The sequence below is a fragment of the Helianthus annuus genome, chromosome 10, assembly GCF_002127325.2.
Source record: "Helianthus annuus cultivar XRQ/B chromosome 10, HanXRQr2.0-SUNRISE, whole genome shotgun sequence".
Classification (NCBI taxonomy): Eukaryota; Viridiplantae; Streptophyta; class Magnoliopsida; order Asterales; family Asteraceae; genus Helianthus; species Helianthus annuus.
The window spans coordinates 169,740,524-169,761,944 of record NC_035442.2 but is presented as its reverse complement, the minus strand read 5'-3'; the positions used below and the strand labels follow the sequence as shown (position 1 = coordinate 169,761,944).

General features: G+C 40.6%; 1 protein-coding gene across 1 annotated transcript; it reads right to left on the bottom strand.

The window, feature by feature from the left end:
* Positions 1 to 17,371: 17,371 nt before the first annotated feature.
* On the bottom strand, positions 17,372 to 18,379 carry LOC110883313. The gene has a single exon (XM_022131103.1). It carries the CDS (start codon positions 18,377 to 18,379, stop codon positions 17,372 to 17,374), a length of 1,008 nt encoding a protein of 335 aa, XP_021986795.1.
* Between the last annotated feature and the right edge of the window lie 3,042 nt (positions 18,380 to 21,421).

The window sequence follows — 21,421 nt, the reverse complement described above, 5'->3', positions numbered from 1 at the left end:
AGCATGTTAAGCATTTTGCGACATATTTGACGATATCGCGTTTCATGCCCGGCCACCAATAATTGGCCTTCAAGTCCCGATACATCTTTGTAGCCCCGGGGTGGACCGAATATCGTGACTTATGAGCTTCTTCAAGTAACGCAGTCTTGACTTCGCAGAAACGTGGTATCCAAATTCGGTCGAACCTCGTCTTGAGTCCGGTCGAGTTTTCTTCTAGCTTATCGACCACACCTTTTAACCTTTCTTTCTTTAAATCTTCCGCTCCTAGCGACTTTATTTGGGAATCCCGTATCATTTCAAGCAAACGTTGTGTAACTATCGTCTTCATGGATCTCACACGAATTGAAGGTGGAGTCTCTTTTCGGCTTAGTGCATCCGCCACCACATTCGCTTTTCCCGGGTGATAAAGGATATTGCAATCATAGTCTTTAATCAGTTCTAACAATCTTCGTTGCCTCATATTCAAGTCTTTCTGTTCAAAGAAATACTTGAGGCTTTTATGATCCGAGTAAATTGTACATTTCGTACCATACAGGTAGTGTCTCCAGATCTTTAAGGCGAACACTACCGCTGCCAATTCCAGATCATGTGTTGGGTAGTTTACCTCGTGAGGCTTTAGTTGTCGCGAAGCATATGCAATAACTCTTCCCCTTTGCATCAAAACACAACCTAAACCCTGCTGTGAAGCGTCTGAATAAAAAACCAGATCTTCAGTCCCATCTGGCAAAGTCAAGACCGGAGGACTCAACAATTTCTCCTTTAATATACGAAAGGCCTCTTCCTGTTCTTTACCCCATACAAACTTTTCTTTCTTTCTCGTCAGTCTGGTTAAGGGTAAAGCTATCTTCGAGAAATCCTGTATGAACCGTCTGTAGTATCCCGCGAGGCCTAGAAAACTTCTTATTTCAGTTGGATTTTTCGGGGAAACCCACTTCATTACGGCATCAATTTTTGAAGATCTACTAAGACACCCTCTGAATTGATCACATGCCCCAGAAACTGCACTTCTCTGAGCCAAAAGGCGCATTTTGAGAATTTTGCGTAGACTTTCTCCTTGCGGAGAACTTCAAGTACTTCACGCAAGTGCCTTGCATGCTCGGCTTTGCTTCGCGAGTAAACTAGAATATCGTCTATGAACACGATCATAGATTTATCTAACATAGGTCGGCATACCCGGGTCATAAGATCCATAAACGCAACCGGCGCATTCATCAATCCGAACGACATGACTAGAAATTCATAATGCCCATAACGGGTTCTAAACGCGGTCTTTGGAATATCTTCTCCCCGTACTCTAACTTGATGGTACACCGAACGCAGGTCTATCTTGGAGAACCAACTCGCCCCTTGTAATTGATCAAAAAGGTCGTCAATTCTAGGTAAAGGGTAGCGGTTCTGTCACACCCCAACCGATGGCGGAATCATCGGGCGCGGCACTAGGCGAATCAGATTGCTCAAAAGAATCCATAACAACTATATTGCGATAATATTTATTACATTCGTTATCCCATACTAACAAATAATACAATCACATAAGTCATCACAGATTTCTTGTCCTCTCGAACAATTCAAATCCGACAACCTAGATTTTTGGTGAGTTTCTAGACTTCCTAGCTTGATTTGATGTAGACTTCAACTAGACCTGCAACATAGGTTAAAATAACGTCAATACAAAAGTATTGGCGAGTATACAGGTTTGATATGTACTAGAATAATAGCTTAAAAGTGCTGTGAATTTCCACATGCATAAACGTAATACACGACATATATACTCACAAAACTGATACTACCAGCTAAGTCCTCGATGCTCGATTCTTTGTTGGAACCCGAAGGTTTATTCATGAAGGTTAGCATAGTTTAGGGGTTGATTATGTACTTGTTTAGTTCTTATGTTTTGGGTTAATTATGTTTGGTTTGGGCTAGTATGGTGGGTGTCGCATGGGCTTAGATTTCGGCCCAGTTGGTTTTGTATTTAAACAACATTTACCTCATTGTTTGAGGTTGTTGATTTGGTTTAGAGTTGGGGGCGACATCTAGTAGAGGAACCGAGTTCCTTACGATTTCTTGTATCAGTCATTGCCAAGCCATTGAATGCAAGTTATCGGTTTGTGATTTGATTATTACTTTCATCTTGTTTATTAGATTATATTCTTGAATCAACTTGTGATTGATTTCCGCGCTTTCACAAGTTAAGGTTTGATATCATTGATAGATCCTTACGGGTTTTACAATTGGTATCAGAGCCATTGAAGCCATTCAAGGGCTCGGTTTTGATATCATTCGGATTCAAGAATCATTTATGCTACTGATCTGTTTTGTTGAGTGTTTTACAGCGATATATTTAATCTGTTCTTGACAGATTCATCGAAATAATACTGATTTTGGTTTGTTGATTTCTGGAAAAGGTGTTTGCTGAATTTTCAGGAAGTTGGTGGTCAACAGATTCAAAGATTACAATATCTTTGAATTTTGGAAGTGCTGAAAAATCGGGATTGCGAGTAAACAGATCTTATCGTTTATTCTTTTGCAGGTTTCGACTCGCAACCATCTAGTTGCGGCTCATCACGTTCCAGTTACGACTCGCTACCATCACTGGTTTCGGTTCATCCTGTTTCAATTGCGACTCGCAACCATCACTGGTTTCGGCTCATTCTGTTTTAGTTACGACTCGCAACCTCTGCAGTTACGACTCGCAACCACAGTAGATTTGACTCGCAACCTCTGCAGTTACGACTCGCAACCACAGTAGATTTGACTCGCAACCTCAGCTGTTACTACTCGCAACGACACTGATTTACGGACTTTTGGACTGTTGACTTTTGGACTTAAAACAAAATTAATTAATTAATTAACTGATTAATTAATCATGTCATCTAACAACAGTGAACTGTCCGCCCTTAATCAACAACAAGAATTGGACTCAAAGCTTGGAACTACAACACGCATTCCTAGGTTAACTGATGCTAATGACTTTCCCGAGTGGAAGTGGCGCTTTGAACAGCATCTGAAGGTTAAGGATTACAAGCTATGGCGAAGCATTTTGAGAGGACCTAGGGAGATTATGATGGAAAGCCCCACAGAACCAGATGTCAAAATAAAGAAGCCTCGAGATAAGTACACTGAAGATGATTTGCTCATTGTTGAAGAAGATGATCGAGCTCTTTCCTACTTAACCATGGGTTTGGGTCCTGATATTGCTATTGGTTTTCGCACCTGCAAATCTGCCAAAGAATTGTGGGATTCTCTGATCGAGGTATATGAAGGAAACGAAGACATGAAAGAGAGCCGAAGAAATTTGCTGCAACAAAACTTCAACAATTTCAACCATATTTATGGTGAAACGATAGACAATCAGATTCAGAGATTCGTGAAGCTAGTCACTCAAATGCAGATGGAAGAAATTCATACAACAAATGCATCCTCAAATCGACAACTTCTCAATGCACTACCAAAGAGTTGGGATCATCATGTTGCTATGATCAAGAAGACAAAAGACCTAGCTAGATGCACTCTGTCAGAGATGATCTCTCACATTAAGGCATGCGAACTGGATGATAAGCAAAGAGAAACAAATTACAAGAACAGTATGCTAGCTGCTGGTTTCTCCATTGCTCCTGCCTCCTCCAACAACAGCAACACAGCCTTATTGTCTCAAGGAGGCTTTCAGATGTTTCGCAATACTTCATCCGCCTCTCCAACTTCAGCAAAGGTGCACTCATCTGGATCCTCAAATCAAGTCGTTTCTCCAGCTTCTCCTGCTTCAACTCAAAATGCTGGAAATGTCTCTACTGGTGCTCCTACTTCTGCCTCCGCTGCAAACAACGAAATGATGGCCTTCTTCGCAAATCAATCGAAGGAAAAACTGGATATAGCAGCTTCAGTGATCAACTGTTTGAATGCTTTCATTACAGGAAAGCTTGATCCACCAAAGTGGAGTCCTGATGATCTGACACAGATTCATCCAGATGATGTTGAAGAAATGGACATCACCTGGCAGATGGCAATGGCAGCTTTCAGAGCCCAAAAGTTTGTGAAAAGAACAGGTAAAAACAGGTGGGGAAATGCATGGAATGGAGCTGCTAAAGTACCCTTCAATCTTCGTTGTTTCAACTGTCATGAGGAAGGACACTATGCTCGAAACTGCCCGAAGCCACTTGTAAACAGAGATCAAACTCCTGCAACTCCTGCTCAACCTGCAACTCCTAATCGAGAAAGAGCTCTTGTGACCACTACAAGTATAGCAGATACTGCCGCATCTGGAAGTCCACAGCCGCAAGGATTAGCTCAAGCACTGGTGGTGCAGCCCAACGTCAACTTTGATTGGTCTTCAGAAATTGAGCGTCTGAACATATCAGCTCCAGAAAATCAAACTGCTACATCCAACATTGCTTTCATGACTTCAAGCGAACATAGCCCTAAGTCAGAGGAAGAGACTGCAGCTGATGATTTTGCATTCATGACTCAAACTCAAATCCTGTCAGCACCTGTCAAAGGTCTCACGAAAGAAGAGGTAATTTCTGTTTTCTGCACTCCTGAATGTAGGGAACGAGTTGAGGCTTATAGAATTCACAACGCTGAGCTAATCGAAGATTATAATGAAATTAAACGAAAAAATTTCACTTTGACGAAAAACGAAAAACTTTTCAAAGAGAAAATCGAAGCTCAGCGTAAGGACATCGTTCAACTCAAGGACGATGTTAGTGTAGCTACGGCCCAACTCATGATAGTCAAAGAAAAACTGTGTGAGGTGACTACAGAACTGGAGAATGTTAGGGATAAATACCAAATTAATCAGTTAAACATTAAAAAATTCGATTCATCCAGTAAATTAGTCAAAAATTTGTGTGATCAACAATTAGCATATTCTAAAAAGAAAGGGTCAGGATTGGGTTATCATCAGACTCCTCCTCCGTACAATGATAATTACACTTATTTACCAATGACTGAGGAGGAGATACTGAACGAAAGTAAAATGACCTATGGTTCACATAACAACAAATCGTCTGTTCATAACAGACATGTTGAGCCACAAAAGTCTTCACCATTGAATTTTGTTCCTAAAGGCACAATTGATCCTAACGTTTCATTGTCATGTGCAGATGATAGCTCTGAAGTAAAGTGTGGTGATGTTCATGGGAGTGAACCAGTCGTTATTTCAAATGTTTCTGAACCATATTTTGAACATTATTCTGAACCAACTGAGTCTGACATTGCTTTTACTAGTTCTTTGTTTGCGTCGTTTTCTGCTTATGTTTCGTCTTGTGAGCCTGTTGTTTTGGGCAAAACTGATAATGTTTGTGTGGATGATTTGAACAATAAGTGTGGTGATGATTGTTTTTCAGCTAATGCTTGTGATACTAACATCTCTAATGTTTCAGCTTGTGAAAATGTTACAGGTGAGGTCCCTCAGGATGCATTCAGTGAAACCACTGAAACGACTTCTCAAGAAAATCAAGTGTATCCTGATTATTCTTCTGAATCTGTCTCAGTGGGTGTCCCTAATGTTGAATCTAGTGGGACCCCATTGGAAACTGTGTTAAACAATGAACCTGAATCTGTGTCACAAGATAAATGCTCTGAGGAAATGCATGTTGATGAAACTTCTTCGGGCTCAGAAAAGGAACCTGAATCAGTTTCACATGACAAATGCATTGAGGAAGAGCATATTGTTGAGACTTCTCCTTGTTCGGGAAGTGAACCTGAATCAGTTTCAGATGATAAATCCCCTGATAAAACGCATTTGGATGAAACTCATACATGTTCAAATTCGGAATCAAGTTTAAGTAACAATGAAAAGGGTGCTGATCTAAAAGAGAAATCATTAGAAGAAAATTTGTCTAAAGAAAAACCACAAGTCAAACATGCTCAGAAAACTAAAACATCGAATCACACGAAATCAAGCAAACAGAGTCAAAATGTTAAAAATATTCAAAATGTGAAACGTCAAACATGTTTTAACTGTGGAATTGCTGGTCACATTGCCAGAAATTGTGGTAAACTCCCAAGAACACCGAACAAGAAAACATCAGGGCGAAATCAGAAGGTCACGTCTAATCGATATCACTGTTCGGAGTCCATGAAGTCTGCAAAGACTAAGACAATGAAGAACAACTATCACAGGACTAGACCTTCTGATCAGGATTGGAATGCAGCCAAACGCTATAATCAATATCAGAATAGACAAGCAAATTTTCAGCGTAATCGAAGTAATTCTTTTGGTAACGTTTTTGAAAATTTCAATTCTAACTGGTCAAGACAGTTTTGGAAACCTAAAGCTAATGGCATGCAATCCAATTCAATGAAATCATATCATCAAAATGTCGCCAACAGAAATGTTTCAAAATTTCTGAATAAAGATAATTTAGTTTGGCAGAAGGTGACGTATATCGATGCTCAAGGAAAACCCAGATCCACTATGGGCTGGGTTCCTAAATCTAACTAATCCCGCTTATCGTGCAGGAACAGCTGTGGAGGACTACCGTGCGCCTCTGGTACATGGATAGTGGCTGTTCCAGGCACATGACAGGAGACTTATCCCAACTGGTAAATGTCAAAGAGTTTAATGGTGGATATGTCTCATTTGCGGGAGGAGAGTCAGGCAGAATCACGTTAAAAGGAACTGTTCAAAACGGTGTCTTAAGCTTTGAGAATGTTAATTATGTTCCAGAACTGAAACACAATCTGTTAAGTATTTCGCAGATCTGTGATCGAGGAAATTCAGTTCATTTCACGAAGAAGGGATGTCATGTTCTTAAGCCTGGGATTGTTATTCCAGAAGACTGGTTCTTGATGACAGCTGAAAGGAAAGGAAATGCTTACGTCATTGATATGAACAAGAAACCGTGTGAAGAGATCACTTGTCTATTCTCAAAAATTTCGGAGCATGATGGTCTGCTGTGGCATCGTCGACTTGGGCATGTGAATATGAAAAATCTGAACCGTCTAGCTAAAGGTCAACTGGTACGTGATCTTCCAATCAAGGACTTCATGTTGGTGGAGAAATGTGTTGCTTGTGCGAAAGGGAAAGCTCATCGAAAACCTCATAAGACTAAACCAGTGCCCTCGACAAAAGCTGTACTCGAACTACTTCACATGGATCTTTTTGGTCCAGTGAATGTGCTGAGTATTGGGAAGAAAGCTTATTGTCTGGTGATCGTCGATGATTACTCTCGCTACACTTGGGTGTATTTTCTCAGCCACAAAAATGAAACTGCTGTCTTGGTAAAACAATTCATTACTTTGGCTGAAAATCAAGCGAGTACTAAGGTGAAGGTTATTCGATCAGACAATGGGACAGAATTCAAGAATGTTACTTTGGATACTTTCTGCATTAATAAGGGAATCGATCGTCAGTACAGTGCGCCTCGAACTCCACAACAAAATGGAGTGGCTGAAAGAAGGAATCGTACTCTCATTGAAGCTGCGCGTACTATGCTGGCTGATTCAAAGCTTCCTAGCTTCTTTTGGGCCGAGGCTGTTAGCACGGCTTGTTATATCCAGAATCATGCTTTAGTAAACAAACGTCACATGAAAACCCCTTATGAGATTTTGGAAGGACATAAACCTTCGGTTTCACACTTTCGTATCTTTGGTTGTCCATGTGTATTATTACTAATGGACTCCAACGGAAAGTTTGAAGTCAAAGGTGACGAATGTTACTTTGTTGGATATGCTAAAGGCTCTGCTTATAGGGTATACAATAAAGTAACTAAAAAGGTCGTCGAGTCGTGCAACATTGAATGGCTTGAAGAGAATGCTACGGACGCTAGAGTTGGTCCAGATTGGTTATACGATTATTCTGCTCTGTTTAAATCATTTAACATTTTGTCAAGTGATGTTTCAGTTGCAGGTGTGTCTATTCCCAAACAACCATTGTCGTTTGACGATACAGAAGACGAAGATCAGATGCAAGACAACGTGAGGCATCATACCATTGATCCACCGGGAATGGTGTTTACGCAACATCCTACACCAACTCCGATGGTCAATCGATCCCCTGAGGGTGCATCAACTAGTGACTCTGCTTTGTTTCCTGAACCAATTCCTGAGGATTGTATTGTCACTTCTCCTGTAGTTCACACTACTACAACACCTAATGAGGGGGAGTCTAGCAACACCACCACTGAAGAGGAGATTGCACCTGATTTGGCCATACCTACGAGCGTTCAACGCAATCACCCAATCGAGAATGTGATTGGTCCTGTAAATGCAGGAATTTTGACCAGGAGTCAATCAGGAACCATTAATACTTGCTTATATTCTTGTTATCTTTCTCAAATCGAACCTAAAACTATTGATATAGCTTTGCAGGAACCTGGCTGGGTAGATGCTATGCACGAAGAGCTGAACCAGTTTGAAAAACTTGGAGTATGGAAGCTCGTCAAGTTGCCAGCAGGAAAACGTAAGCTTGGAACTAGATGGGTATTTCGAAACAAGCAGGATTCGGCAGGAGTCATCGTTCGAAACAAAGCAAGGCTGGTGGTTTAGGGATTTAGACAAATTGAAGGACTGGATTATGATGAAGTATATTCTCCGGTTGCACGACTTGAAGCCATCCGGATCTTTTTGGCTTACGCGTCATACATGGGATTCACTGTTTATCAGATGGATGTCAAGACCGCGTTTCTCTATGGAGATGTGAAGGAAGAAATTTTTGTCGAGCAGCCGCCAGGGTTTGTGCATCCAGACCATCCTGAGTACGCTTACAAGCTAGACAAGGCACTGTACGGGTTACACCAGGCTCCTCGAGCTTGGTATGCCACACTAACAGAGCATCTGTTGGCTCATGGGTATACGCGTGGCACCATAGACCAGACTCTGTTCATCAAGAAAGTAGGACGTGATCAAATCTTGGTTCAAATCTATGTTGATGATATCATTTTCGGATCTACAAGTGAGGATCTTTGCAAGGAGTTCGAGAGAGTTATGAAGAAGAAGTTTGAAATGAGTGCTCTGGGGGAGATGACACTGTTTTTGGGTCTACAAGTCAAGCAGAGTTCGCAAGGAATTCTTATTCATCAAGGGAAGTATGTGGATGATGTGCTGGCAAAATTTAAATTCACAGACGCAAAGCCTGCTGAAACACCTATGGCAGAGAGACCACTATTGACTGAAGATGAAGAAGGAGAGTCTGTCAATCAACGTCAATATAGGTCCATGATCGGGTCATTGATGTATCTCACAGCTAGCCGTCCGGACATCATGTTTGCTGTTTGCAACTGTGCACGCTATCAGGCTAATCCTAAAACTTCTCACCTTACTGCTGTTAAAAGGATCTTTCGGTATCTTAAAGGCCGACCTCGGTTTGGTCTGTGGTATCCGAGGGATTCCAATTTTGACTTGTTTGCTTTCTCTGATAGCAATTTTGGAGGTACTGACAGTGACAGGAAATCTACATCTGCGGGATGCCAATTTTTGGGTGATCGGCTCATTTCTTGGCAATGCAAGAAACAACAAACAGTGGCGATATCTACAGCTGAAGCCGAGTATGTTGCTGCTTCTGCTTCTTGCTCTCAAGTGGTGTGGATGCAACATCAATTGCAGGATTATGGTTTGACTTATCTTAACACTACTATTTACTGTGATAATGATGCTGCAATACAAATTGTTCGAAATCCTGTTTTCCACTCCAAAACCAAGCACATTGATATTAAAGTTCATTTTATTCGAGACTGTTTTGACAGAGGTCTTATTACTCTTGAACAAATCGACACAGATGCAAATGCTGCCGATTTGTTCACTAAACCTGTCAGCAGCTCGAAATTCAGAGTGCTTGTGGATTTTCTAAAAATGATCCGTTTTACTGATTGAGCATGTTTTTGTTTTTCGTAGGTAAATTTGTTCATAAAGTTTTCTATTCTTAGGTAGTTTTTATTTATGCACAAATTTAGGGGGAGAAAAATCGAAAAATACAAAAACATTAAAAAATTGAAAAATACAAAAAGAAGTACAAAAGGAAGTGTGGCTGGACTGGGAAATGAAATGAATTTTCACATTATGGTCGAGGGCTGACTCATGTAAGACCAGTATCGAAAAAGTTTGACTCTAGTATGATGTGTTGGTAGGCTCTATCCTTAAGATTGGAAACATTAGCTGTTTCTGTTCAGAACTAAACTAGTACATGACCTCAGAAAAGAAAATCACTTGGAATTAGCTCATGTCTATTTGAATGTCTGTATGTTTTTTCCCGATACACACAATTTTGATCTGATTCTGAAATCTTATCTGAAAAAGTCGTGTACCTCCTCTGCTGCATCCAGATACATGCTGACCTGGAGGTGCTAGGCAACTACAGCTTCTGTTGCATCTAGATACATGCTGACCTAGCTGTACGTTGTCGATCTGTAGATCAATTAACACCCGAAAGAGGCCCTCAAGTGCCCAAAAGAAACCCATGAAACCTATATCAAATTGAGAAAACTCGTTTGATCTGTATATTATACCATCTCTGAAAAAGGATCTATTCTGTTCTCTTCTCAACCTATTCCTAGTTAAGATTTCAGAAATTTGGATTGGACTTGTGAAATATGTGGTAGGGAAACTGCTTGCATGATAGAGTGAGCTGTGCATAATTCCAGGATTTGATTAGTATTTGTTTGGGTGTTCATTATTAAAAATATCAAAACATGATAAAATGAGATACAGGCAGTTATATGGAAAAGGTCTAGGGAGATGAGTTTAAGAGGACAAATATACTGGCAGTTGTCTAGATCATCCTGTAGTAGATCAGTGTTGATAAGTGAAGTCAAGCCCGAAACCTTGTGATTTGATCCCTGAGTATCTATGCAAATTTCCTGATTTATTTTTTTTGTAAATAATATTTTATTATTTAATTTTTTTTAGGTTTTATTTTGCAAACATTGCTCAAAAGGTTTAATGGATTGTTTTTACTAAATCAGATTTTGAAATGGTTTTTAAAATATTTATTGATAAATCTGTTTTGAGCCCAAGTTCATAAGGCCCAAGCCCATAAGACATGGGCCCATGAAAACAGTTTGAGTATAAAAGGAAGAATACGAGTCATAACCTTGTTCACTCGCAATCACTTCTCTCCTTTTCTCTCAAGACTCCGGCAATCATCAACTGTTCCGACTGGTTTCCGATTGCGACTCGCAATCTGCTTTGTTAATCATCAAGGTATAATGACGTCATCATTCAAGTTTTGCAGGAAAATATGAATTTTTGTTGAAGATTCCGATGAATTTTTGAAGATTCCGATGAATTTTTGAAGATTCCGATGAGGATTTGAAGTTTCCGATGATGTTTCCGATGAAGTTTTGACTCGCAATCAAAAACACTTAGGACTCGAAACCAGTGGTTACGAGTCGCAACATCAAGATTGCGACTCATGGTTGCGACTCAATTTTGTTTGTTGCGACTCATGATTGCGACTCATAATCTGCTGGTTGCGACTCATGGTTTCGACTCGAGACCTTTTGGTTGCGACTCATGGTCTCGAGTGAATAGTAACAGTGTTTGTTTTGATTTTTATTTTTATCACTGTTATATCAGTAGTTGGAAACTTATGTGATTTGTGTTGTGTGCAGAAAATGGATTTAAAGTTTATATCTTCTCATAATCAAGTTGGATACTTAGCACCTCCACCAGTGAAGCACAAGCAGCTGTATACGTCGTTGATAAAAGGCCTAAATACATGCAGGATTGTTCATGCTCTACGTGAGAATCCAGTTGTTTATGAAAGCCTTATTCAAGACTTTTGGAAGACTGCTAAAGTTGAAATCGTTGAAGGAAAAGGAGCTATAGTTGCTGAGATTGAAAAGACGAAAGTTATAGTGACTGAGCAGATTATTAGAGATGTGTTGAAGTTTAATGATCAGGAAACAGATCCTATAGAACTTCTTGCTGGAACCGTGGAAGCAATCTTGCCTCGTTTAAGTTATGAAGGAAAGTTTCCTCCCCTGGTTAAGAAGTTTGTGCATCCTTACTGGCGTCTATTACTGCACATGTTTCTTTTGTGCATGACAGAAAATAGAGGGGGAATTGATCAGTTGAATACCACACAGACTGCTGCATTGATATGTGTGATTACAAACGAGCCGTTTAATTATTCTAGATATATCTTGGAAGCAATGAATAGAAATGCAATTGGGCTTCGGAAGGATAAATTTCTTATGTATCCAAGATTTGTGTAGATGATTTTGAATGAGCGTTATCCTGAATTGAAGAGATCTGGTAATACGTTGGAGTTAAAGCCTATGGGTCCTTCATGTTTTGGTGCTCTCACTACGAAGAAAGGAACCGAGAAAAAGTTTGAAGGGTTGATCGAATTGGAGAAATTTGGTCAGTTTGCAGAGACGGAAGATATTGGTGAGAATCCAGTGATGGCACGATCTGTAACTGCACGTGCTATTGTTGCTGAAGAACATGATATTCCAAGGACAGTTGAAGGTGAGCCTGAACCAGAGCGTATTACAATTAACTCTAACGATGAAGGTGTTGAGATAATGTGTAACTCTGATGATGACATAGAACTTCCTCCTGAAGTTAATGCTGATGCTGTTTCTACGATTAATCTAGTGATTTCTGCTGAAAGTTTGGCTATGCTAATAAAGTCAGTAACTGACAAGATGGGAAATCCTCCTTCCGATCTGTCAGTATCAACTGAAGAGCCTGTTGAAAGCCCAAAGGATTCTGATTCCATTCCATTAAAAAGGAAAAGGAGGGATCCTAGACCTGGAATGTTTGTTGAACAAGGAAAAGATCAATCTGTGAACTTTGCTGATGATGACGAAGGTTTGTATGACTTCGATTTTGAAAAGAATGTTAGTGATACTATCACCACTGCAGAGAATATGTTTGATTTTGACGCTGGTGCTCAAGGAGATGATATAGCTACGATGGATGTTGAAGTTCAAAAAGAAACTGGGCCCAATGTTGAAGTTCACAATGAAGCTGGGCCCTCTGGAATTGTTGATGCTGGACCTTCTGGAATTGTTCATGAAGAACCTGGCAGTTCTAGTGGTAAAAGGCCTGAAGAACCACTAAGAATGCCATTTGATAGTGATTCAAGTCATGAAGATGAATTTATCAGCATGAGAGATATGAAGAAACGAATGGTTGTGCTTGAGCAAGATTCGATTCATAAAGATGCAAAGATTATTCAACTTGAAGACACTATTGTAAAGAAAGATCAACAGATTGAACAACTTCAAGGAGACGTTAGCTTGTTATTCAACATTGTTTATGATTTACGAGGAAAGTTGGAAAAGAAGTTTGGGCAAGAATTTTCTGATCCAACTGATGTTGAAAACAGAAGAAAAGCTATTGCTAAGGATGATGCTGAAAGAAGTGCTGCAATGGAAAAATATTTCACAAGAGTTACAGATTCAGTTGCAGACAGAGAGAAGGCAGAAAGGTTGAAAAAGAAAAGAGAGTTAGTGATCTTGAAGAACAAGAATGCAAATCCAGATGATGAAGATGCTCATGCAACTCATCATTTAATGGATGTTGGTGAAACTCTCTATGATAAAGTTGGTAATCGTTCTGGTGTAGTTAGCTGGGGATATGATCATGATCGCAAGAGATGGTGGATCAAAAGAAAAGTTGGACCTGTCGAGTGGTACAAACGTTCAGGACAGTTTCAGTCTTTCACTAAGGTGGATTTGACAGACTTGTCTAATGCTCCTTATGTGGATGATAAGCCTGGTGGTCCTGGATATGCGTTCTTTGAGAGATTGAAGAGGGAGGTTGCTAGAGGTTTTCCCTCGATGCGTACGGCAGACTCCATTGTTAAACCGGCTAAAGGGATTAGAGATCCTTACACAAACAAACGTATGAAGATTGTGCATTGGCCAGCTACAGATAAAGAGAAAACAATTCCGTTGGTAAGAAAGATTCCCAAAGGAGCACTGAAGACATTACACTTTTGGGCATACGATGAACGTCTTGGGCAAGCGGTGATTGTTTGTGATGGAGATGCAAGTTATTGTTTGGTAGATCAAATTGACTTGTTGAATCTTGCGGTTGAAGATCTGGAAGTGTTGGCAAGCAATCAAATCAGAGCTACAGAGAAATATGAAGAAATTGCTAAGGGTTGGACGTCTGCTGTAGCTTCTGTTCTGCATATTCAAAAGAAGGGATTCGGTGGATATAAAGATCGTATAAGTGGTGGTGATCAAGGCAATTGAAGTCAGAAGAACCTTCATGCATAAACCTAGGGGGAGATTGTTGGAACCCGAAGGTTTATTCATGAAGGTTAGCATAGTTTAGGGGTTGATTATGTACTTGTTTAGTTCTTATGTTTTGGGTTAATTATGTTTGGTTTGGGCTAGTATGGTGGGTGTCGCATGGGCTTAGATTTCAGCCCAGTTGGTTTTGTATTTAAACAACATTTACCTCATTGTTTGAGGTTGTTGATTTGGTTTAGAGTTGGGGGCGACATCTAGTAGAGGAACCGAGTTCCTTACGATTTCTTGTATCAGTCATTGCCAAGCCATTGAATGCAAGTTATCGGTTTGTGATTTGATTATTACTTTCATCTTGTTTATTAGATTATATTCTTGAATCAACTTGTGATTGATTTCCGCGCTTTCACAAGTTAAGGTTTGATATCATTGATAGATCCTCACGGGTTTTACATTCTTCGATGGCATAACTAGACCCCGTCGGGCGCAATAGTACTATACTAGTCGTGGTGGGACGTCACGAGTATAAGTCCTAGCATACATGCAACTAGCATCACGTATATCTATGCAAGCAGTTATTCGCAAGTGATAAATTGACAATTTGAATCATCCGTTCGATAAGTTCGATTTATAAGGAACGTATGTTACACCCAAAATTCGATAAAAGGGGTCAAGTATACTCACAGTGCGTATTTGGTTGGATTGACGGGATGATGCCTGAGAATGCCCTGATTTCAGACTGATTACATGAGTATTGGATTACGCGCTAAATGGTATCGGAATACACGAAATTGGACGATAGTTAGGTCGAAAGTTGGCCCATTCGGATGGGCCGTCCGATCGGATAGGCTGTTCGATCGGATGGTCAGCTCGATCGAGTGGGCTGCCCGATCGGCCAGCCCGTCCGATCGGCTAGCCTGGCCGATCGACTAGACCGCTCGATCGACTAGGCTGCTCGATCGGCCAGCCTGTCCAGCTGTTTTTCGACTATTTTCGCGTGTTTTTCGTTGGTTTTGGTCAAGACGCCGTTGTGACGTGTTGAACAACTGAAATCCCATCAATTCCGACCTGTTCTAACGGCCGGGAATCACCCCGTTCCATCAGAACTGGCCGTTATTGGCGGTTTTTCCGTGTTTAACCCGAAATGGGTTGTCTCTTCGGTAGGAATCAGATCCTTGCCCAACACGACACTAAGAATGAGTAGAAGGTCGGTACAAGCTCAGGTTCTACCGTTTTTAAGTATTTTGAGAGTAAAAGAGTTGAAAGAAAGTTGGAAAACCATCCTTCAATCCTTTTATTCGAGGTTATGAGTAGATCTGATGTGAAAACCTTGATTATACTTGCGGAATTTCTTAGATCTGAGTTGTTCTTGGTGGAATGAGGCCAACACTTGAAGTTCATAAGAACTTTATGATGACATCACTCTAGAACATCTCAATCTATAATTTCTTGATTGGAAAACATAGATTTAGACGAGATTTATGTAAAATCGTATGGAAACCATTCGGATCTGAGTTGTTCTTCATGGGATGACATCACTCTTGAAGAACTCCATGGTGACATCACCCTAGAACACTCCAAATCCGTTGATTTCATGGTTAAAAGTCGAAAATCGAAAGGTAGAAAGATGAAAGAATGCATATAGATCAAGGAAGTACAAGATTTGGGTTGAAAACTTACAAGAATCGCGAGAAATCGAGAGATTAAGGGGCTGGAACGTCTTGGTCGAGCAGCAGCAGTAACAACAAGTGTTTGGGGTGAATGAGGGGTATTTATAGGCAAGGGAGGAGGGAAAAGGAGAAAAAGTGGGCTGGATCGGTTGGCCCGCTCGATCGGCCGGCCCAACCGATCGGCTGGCCTATCCGATCGGCCGGCCCAGCCGATCGGCTGGCCCGTTCGATCGGGTGGCCCAGCCGGTTGGCTGGCCTGTCCGATCGGCTGGCCCGTTCGATCAGGCGGCCCAGCCATTCGGCTGGTCCGTTCGATCGACTGGCCCAGCCGTTTGGCTGGCCCATCCGTACGGAAGCCTTTCGATCCTCGTTTTTGGTGCGTTGCGGTAGTTTGGACCACGTTTTCATGTATTTTTATATTGTTATTTATTTGTTTATTATAATTAACCACAAAAGGGCCGTATATACGTATCTATATAACCAATTATTTGGTGCGATGATCGAGTTACGCGTGCCTTCGGGTGCGTTCTTCGATGTGATGTGCGACAATGATTATCGGGGCACTACTTGCTCGTGTTGCCGTCATCGTCACGATGGCTGGAGACATGGTACTCACCCGATAGTCTTTGTTAGTGTTGCTTGTTTACGTTTTGACACCTCACGGTTATCGAGGAGGGTAGATTTAGCCCTCACTCAACATCATCGTGAGTGTTATAATTTATGAAAATAGGTTTGTAATAGCGATAGAATATGCGTAATTATTCGATTATACTTCAATTTAGCGATATATCTGATATAGTTACACTATTATCCGAATTTCTGGTGCTAGGCGTAACGAGTGCATCAAGTAGTAACAACGCACGAAGGTGCGGGTTGTTACAGGTTCTTTATGGTCAGCTTATTTAATTCTCTATAGTCGATGCACATGCGCATCGACCCGTCTTTCTTTTTAACAAATAAGACAGGTGCTCCCCAAGGCGACACACTTGGGCATATGAAACCCTTATCAAGAAGATCTTGCAATTGTGTCATTAATTCCCGCATCTCAGTGGGAGCCAACCTATAGGGAGCCTTCGCAACCGGTTTCGCACCCGGATTCAATTCGATTCGAAATTCTACTTCTCGCTCGGGAGGGAGCCCCGGCAATTCTTCCGGAAATACATCTGGAAATTCGTTCACAATTTCGACATCTTCAAGCTTCGGGGAACCTTGTTGAGTATCTACCACGTAAGCTAAATATGCCCTACTCCCATTGAGCACATACTTAATGGCTTGAACGAGGGTACATAGCTCCGCTTCCACCTTTCTTTCGCCTTGTATATTTAATCGCCTTCCACTTGGAGATTGGATAAGTATTGTTTTGGTTTCACAATTTATCTTCGCGTGGTTTTGGGACATCCAATCCATACCCACTATTACTTTAAATTCCCCTAAAATCATAGGTATAAGATCGATGTCAAACTCCTCATCTTCGATGGTTAATTTACAACTCCTACATATATCGTTCAACAAATAATTTTTGCTATCGGCTATTTCTACTTCTAAGGGAATCGACATTCATTCAACCTTAAATGAAGGATGTTGTACAATTTCGTTTGAAATAAGCGACATAGTGGCTCCGGTATCAAATAAAACATAAACCGGTATGGAGTTTAATAGAAAGATACCTGAGACCACATTCGGATGGGACTTGGCTTCTTCGGATGTGATTTGGAACATCCTTCCTTTAGTCCTAGAACCCTCTTGCCTCTTATCTTCCGTTTTCGATTCTTGCTGAAGTTTTGGGCATTCTGATTTAACGTGCCCCCTTTCAAAACAATTGAAACATGTCTTCGGGTTATTTGGGCATTGATAAGACGAATGCCCCTCCTTACCGCATTTGTAGCACCCCTTTTTGCCTAACAGACACTCTCCAGTATGGAGTTTTCCACAAGTCTTGCAAGGAGTAATTCCACCTTTCGACTTTTCCTTCCTCCCTTGATCTTGAAACTTTCCCTTTTTAGATGGACTCGAACTTGCACCCTTTTCACTTGATCTCTTTTCACCGCGTTCTTCCTGTCTCTTGATTTCAATTTCTCTATCTCGTGCCAGATTGATAAGTTCATCAAGGGTCTCACATTTCGAGGGAGTGACGAATTCCCTAAATTCCGCCTTTAATACCCCGTAGAAACGATTGATCTTCATCCTTTCAGTCTTCACGAAATCTCCACAAAACTTCATCTTATCCAGGAAGATGTTTGATATTTCATTTATTGACTCATTTTTCTGTCGGAGGTGCAAGAAATCTTCCTGAATCTTATCAATAGCCGACTGAGGGCAATGGTATCTCATAAAGGGTTCCTTAAATTCTTGCCAGGTCATTATTTGGAGTCTGTCTTCCCCTATTTCCTTGCTATACGCATCCCACCAATCTTTCGCCTGAAGAGTGAGTTGGCCAGTAGCGAACATCACCTGATCTTCCTTATCACATCGACTTCGTATAAATACCGTTTCTATGTTTGAAATCCATCTTTGGCATGCGATCGGATCAATTTTACCATCATACATTGCAGGATTGCACGCCATGAAGTCTTTATACGTGCATCGTTGATGTGCGTAAGTGTGTATATGTTTTAGGTATGTATTTTAAGCCCTTTTACACTTTTTAGCCAAGTTTTAAATTTATAAAACACGATATTTACTAACACTAAACACACATATGGGCAAGTGCACCCATCCTGGACGTATTATAGTGTTGGTAAGATACCGAGGTCGTCCAAGGACACAAGAGCTTTTAGTACTGGTTTATCCTCAACGTCTAATCAAATCAAAATGTTAGAAAAGATTTTTAAACTAAGAAAATAAAACTATCTAAAATGTTGAAAATAAAAATAAAAATAAAAATAAAAATAAAAATAAAAACAGATAGACAAGATGAATCACTTGGATCCGACTCGTGTGTTAGTGTAACCTTTGATTATTTTCGCACTTTTGCACTTATTTAAGAGATTATCTTAGTTATTGTAGTAGGCCCCTCTTTTGAAGGCGACGTTACCCTCAACCCAGTAGTTTGAGTCAGCAAGGATACAATCCTAAAGGGTCGGATTATTGAAAGATAATTAATTAAGTTATTAATGCATAATGTGGTAGGCCCCTCTTTTTAAGGCGACGTTACCCTCAGCTAAGTAGTCTGAGTCAGCAGGGATACAGTCCTAAGTAGCTGGGTTAAAGTTTTAATAGTAGTTTAACTTATGAGGGGATCAAAGAATTTGGACCCCCGCCATCCAATACATTTGGGTATTGAAGGAGGTCCTACTAAATTTGATCCAGGTCCTTTGCAGGATCTATACACTAAACAATGGCAAGACTCTTACCAAACCGTTCCCTTAACCCCCGACCAGGTAGCCAACATACTCCATATAGACCGTGGAGATATGAATGGTGAAAATCTTTTATTTTATATAGACAGTAAAATAATGCCAAGACACCACGGACAAACGATAAGGAAGAATCACCTTCAACATAAGAAACTAGTAATTAAAGTCATTAATACAAAACCAATTAAAAAGTGCAAAAGATTAAAAATAAAAAGTATTACACTAAACACTTGTCTTCACCAAGTGATGTAAGAGACTTAGGCAAACATGGCCTTTGATTGTCAAGAACTCTTACGATCAATCTTGGATCCCGAGATGACTCACACACTCTATGATGGACAATGGATGATGGTGGTGGATGATGGTGTTATGGTGGTGGTGGGTGGTGGGTGAAGTGTGAGAGGGGTGGTGTGCCAAGGGATGAGTTGAAATGACTCCAAACACTCCTATTTATAGGTTGAACAGAAGCTCGGGCACGGCCCCGTGTCTATCCTCGTCTCTCTCTTCATTAATTGTAATTCGCAATTACAATAAATGCGCCTGCAGGAAGTTGACCATGCCCCTGTGTCCGCTGGGCACGACCCCGTGGTAGGCAGTAGAAGCTTCTAAAGGTTTGTCTTTTCTGCTGCTACTTGGGCACATGAGCGCGGGACGTGTTCAGTCTTCTGTTTTCTTAGTTTTGCTTAGGAAGATGCTGTCGAGGGGTCGGGCATTCAACTTTTGTTCCTTTTCTTGTATTTATGTTAGATTTTGCTGTCTTTTTGCTTCTTTTGTTAATTTGAGCTCATTTAATCCTGAAAATACAAAAGGAAGACAAAAGCACACTTTTTCCAACATTAGTACCAAAAAAGGGTTAGTTTTATGCCACAATTGATATAATTTATATGTTGCATTTTGTGCATATCAATCGTCGTTCCTTGCCTTTACCTTTAGATCCTTCAATTAATTCTTTCAACTCCTCAATTTTGCTAGTCATCATGGCATCCACGACTCCCAACACCCGACTTTCTACTTCTTGAGCTAATCGTGGAAGATTAGCTTGCATAATCCCTTCCGCCACCTCCGTGACTCTTCTGTTAAATGCTTCTTGATGAGCCGTGTCATCATCTTCATTAACGTTTCTTGCATCAGCCATCTATAAAAATAACATTTACATTCATCATTAAACACAAGCTCTCGATTATACACATACTTCGACCTTTGATTATTACAATCGTAATTATGCATTTCATGGTTTTTAACCACCAAATTTTTCATCGTTCTTTTCGGATTCTTCATTCCATTGGTTACCACACTTACGAACTCTTTTTCGTTTTGATCTCAGTTTATGATCGTAAGTGTCTTATTAGTATGCTTACAAGGATCTTATGTCATTGTCGATAGTCATTTAGTTCATACGGGAACCCTAGGCGTGAAAAATAAACAAAACAAACATTATTCAGCGGAGTCAGTTTCCACTGGCCGTCGGCGACGACTCTTCACCCGTCGACGACGGGCCTTGTAAAGTGGCGCCGGCCACAAAGTCCGTAAACAATCACATAGGGCGTCGGCCCGAATGAAAGGGGCGTCGGCGACGGCCTTCTGTGTGATGACTTCGCTGCAGATTTGTTTAGGCACTTTTAATCGCATTTTCGGGTCGGTTCCTGCTATACGGTTCCTGGAACTTCCCGTTTCACCTCCCCTTATTACTTACAAAAATACTTATCTTCAATATTTACATTGTAAGCTTACTATGCGTACTTGCGTTTACCGAAACTTAAATTTTTAGCTCATTGGCGATCTTGGAGCGAGCACACTTTCGAGTGAGCCATCGGTTTGAGTTCAAGCACTATTACTCTTGCTCGAATCCCTCAAACCTACGCTCTGATACCAACTTGATACGCCCCGAACCTTACGTAATTAACTAGTATAATATATAGGGAAAATTTTTGGAAATTTCGGCATGACCCATTCGTTTAAAACCACTATTACCTATTTTACACAAACAAACTCCAACATTTAACATTTTTGACAAAACCCAAAGACGGACAAGGTTTACATTGAACACGACAAGACTACAATACTAAGTTTCAACCCAACGACAAGGACATTGACATACTACATAAGTTTAAGTACATATAACCAAAAATTTAACCCATATCAAAATAACTTGTAACGGAAGCGTGAGGCGGGCATAGGTCAAGTGTGCACGTTCCAAGCCGTCCAATCGCCTAAGTCGAGGATTTACCTACATTAAACAACAAGCTTTAGA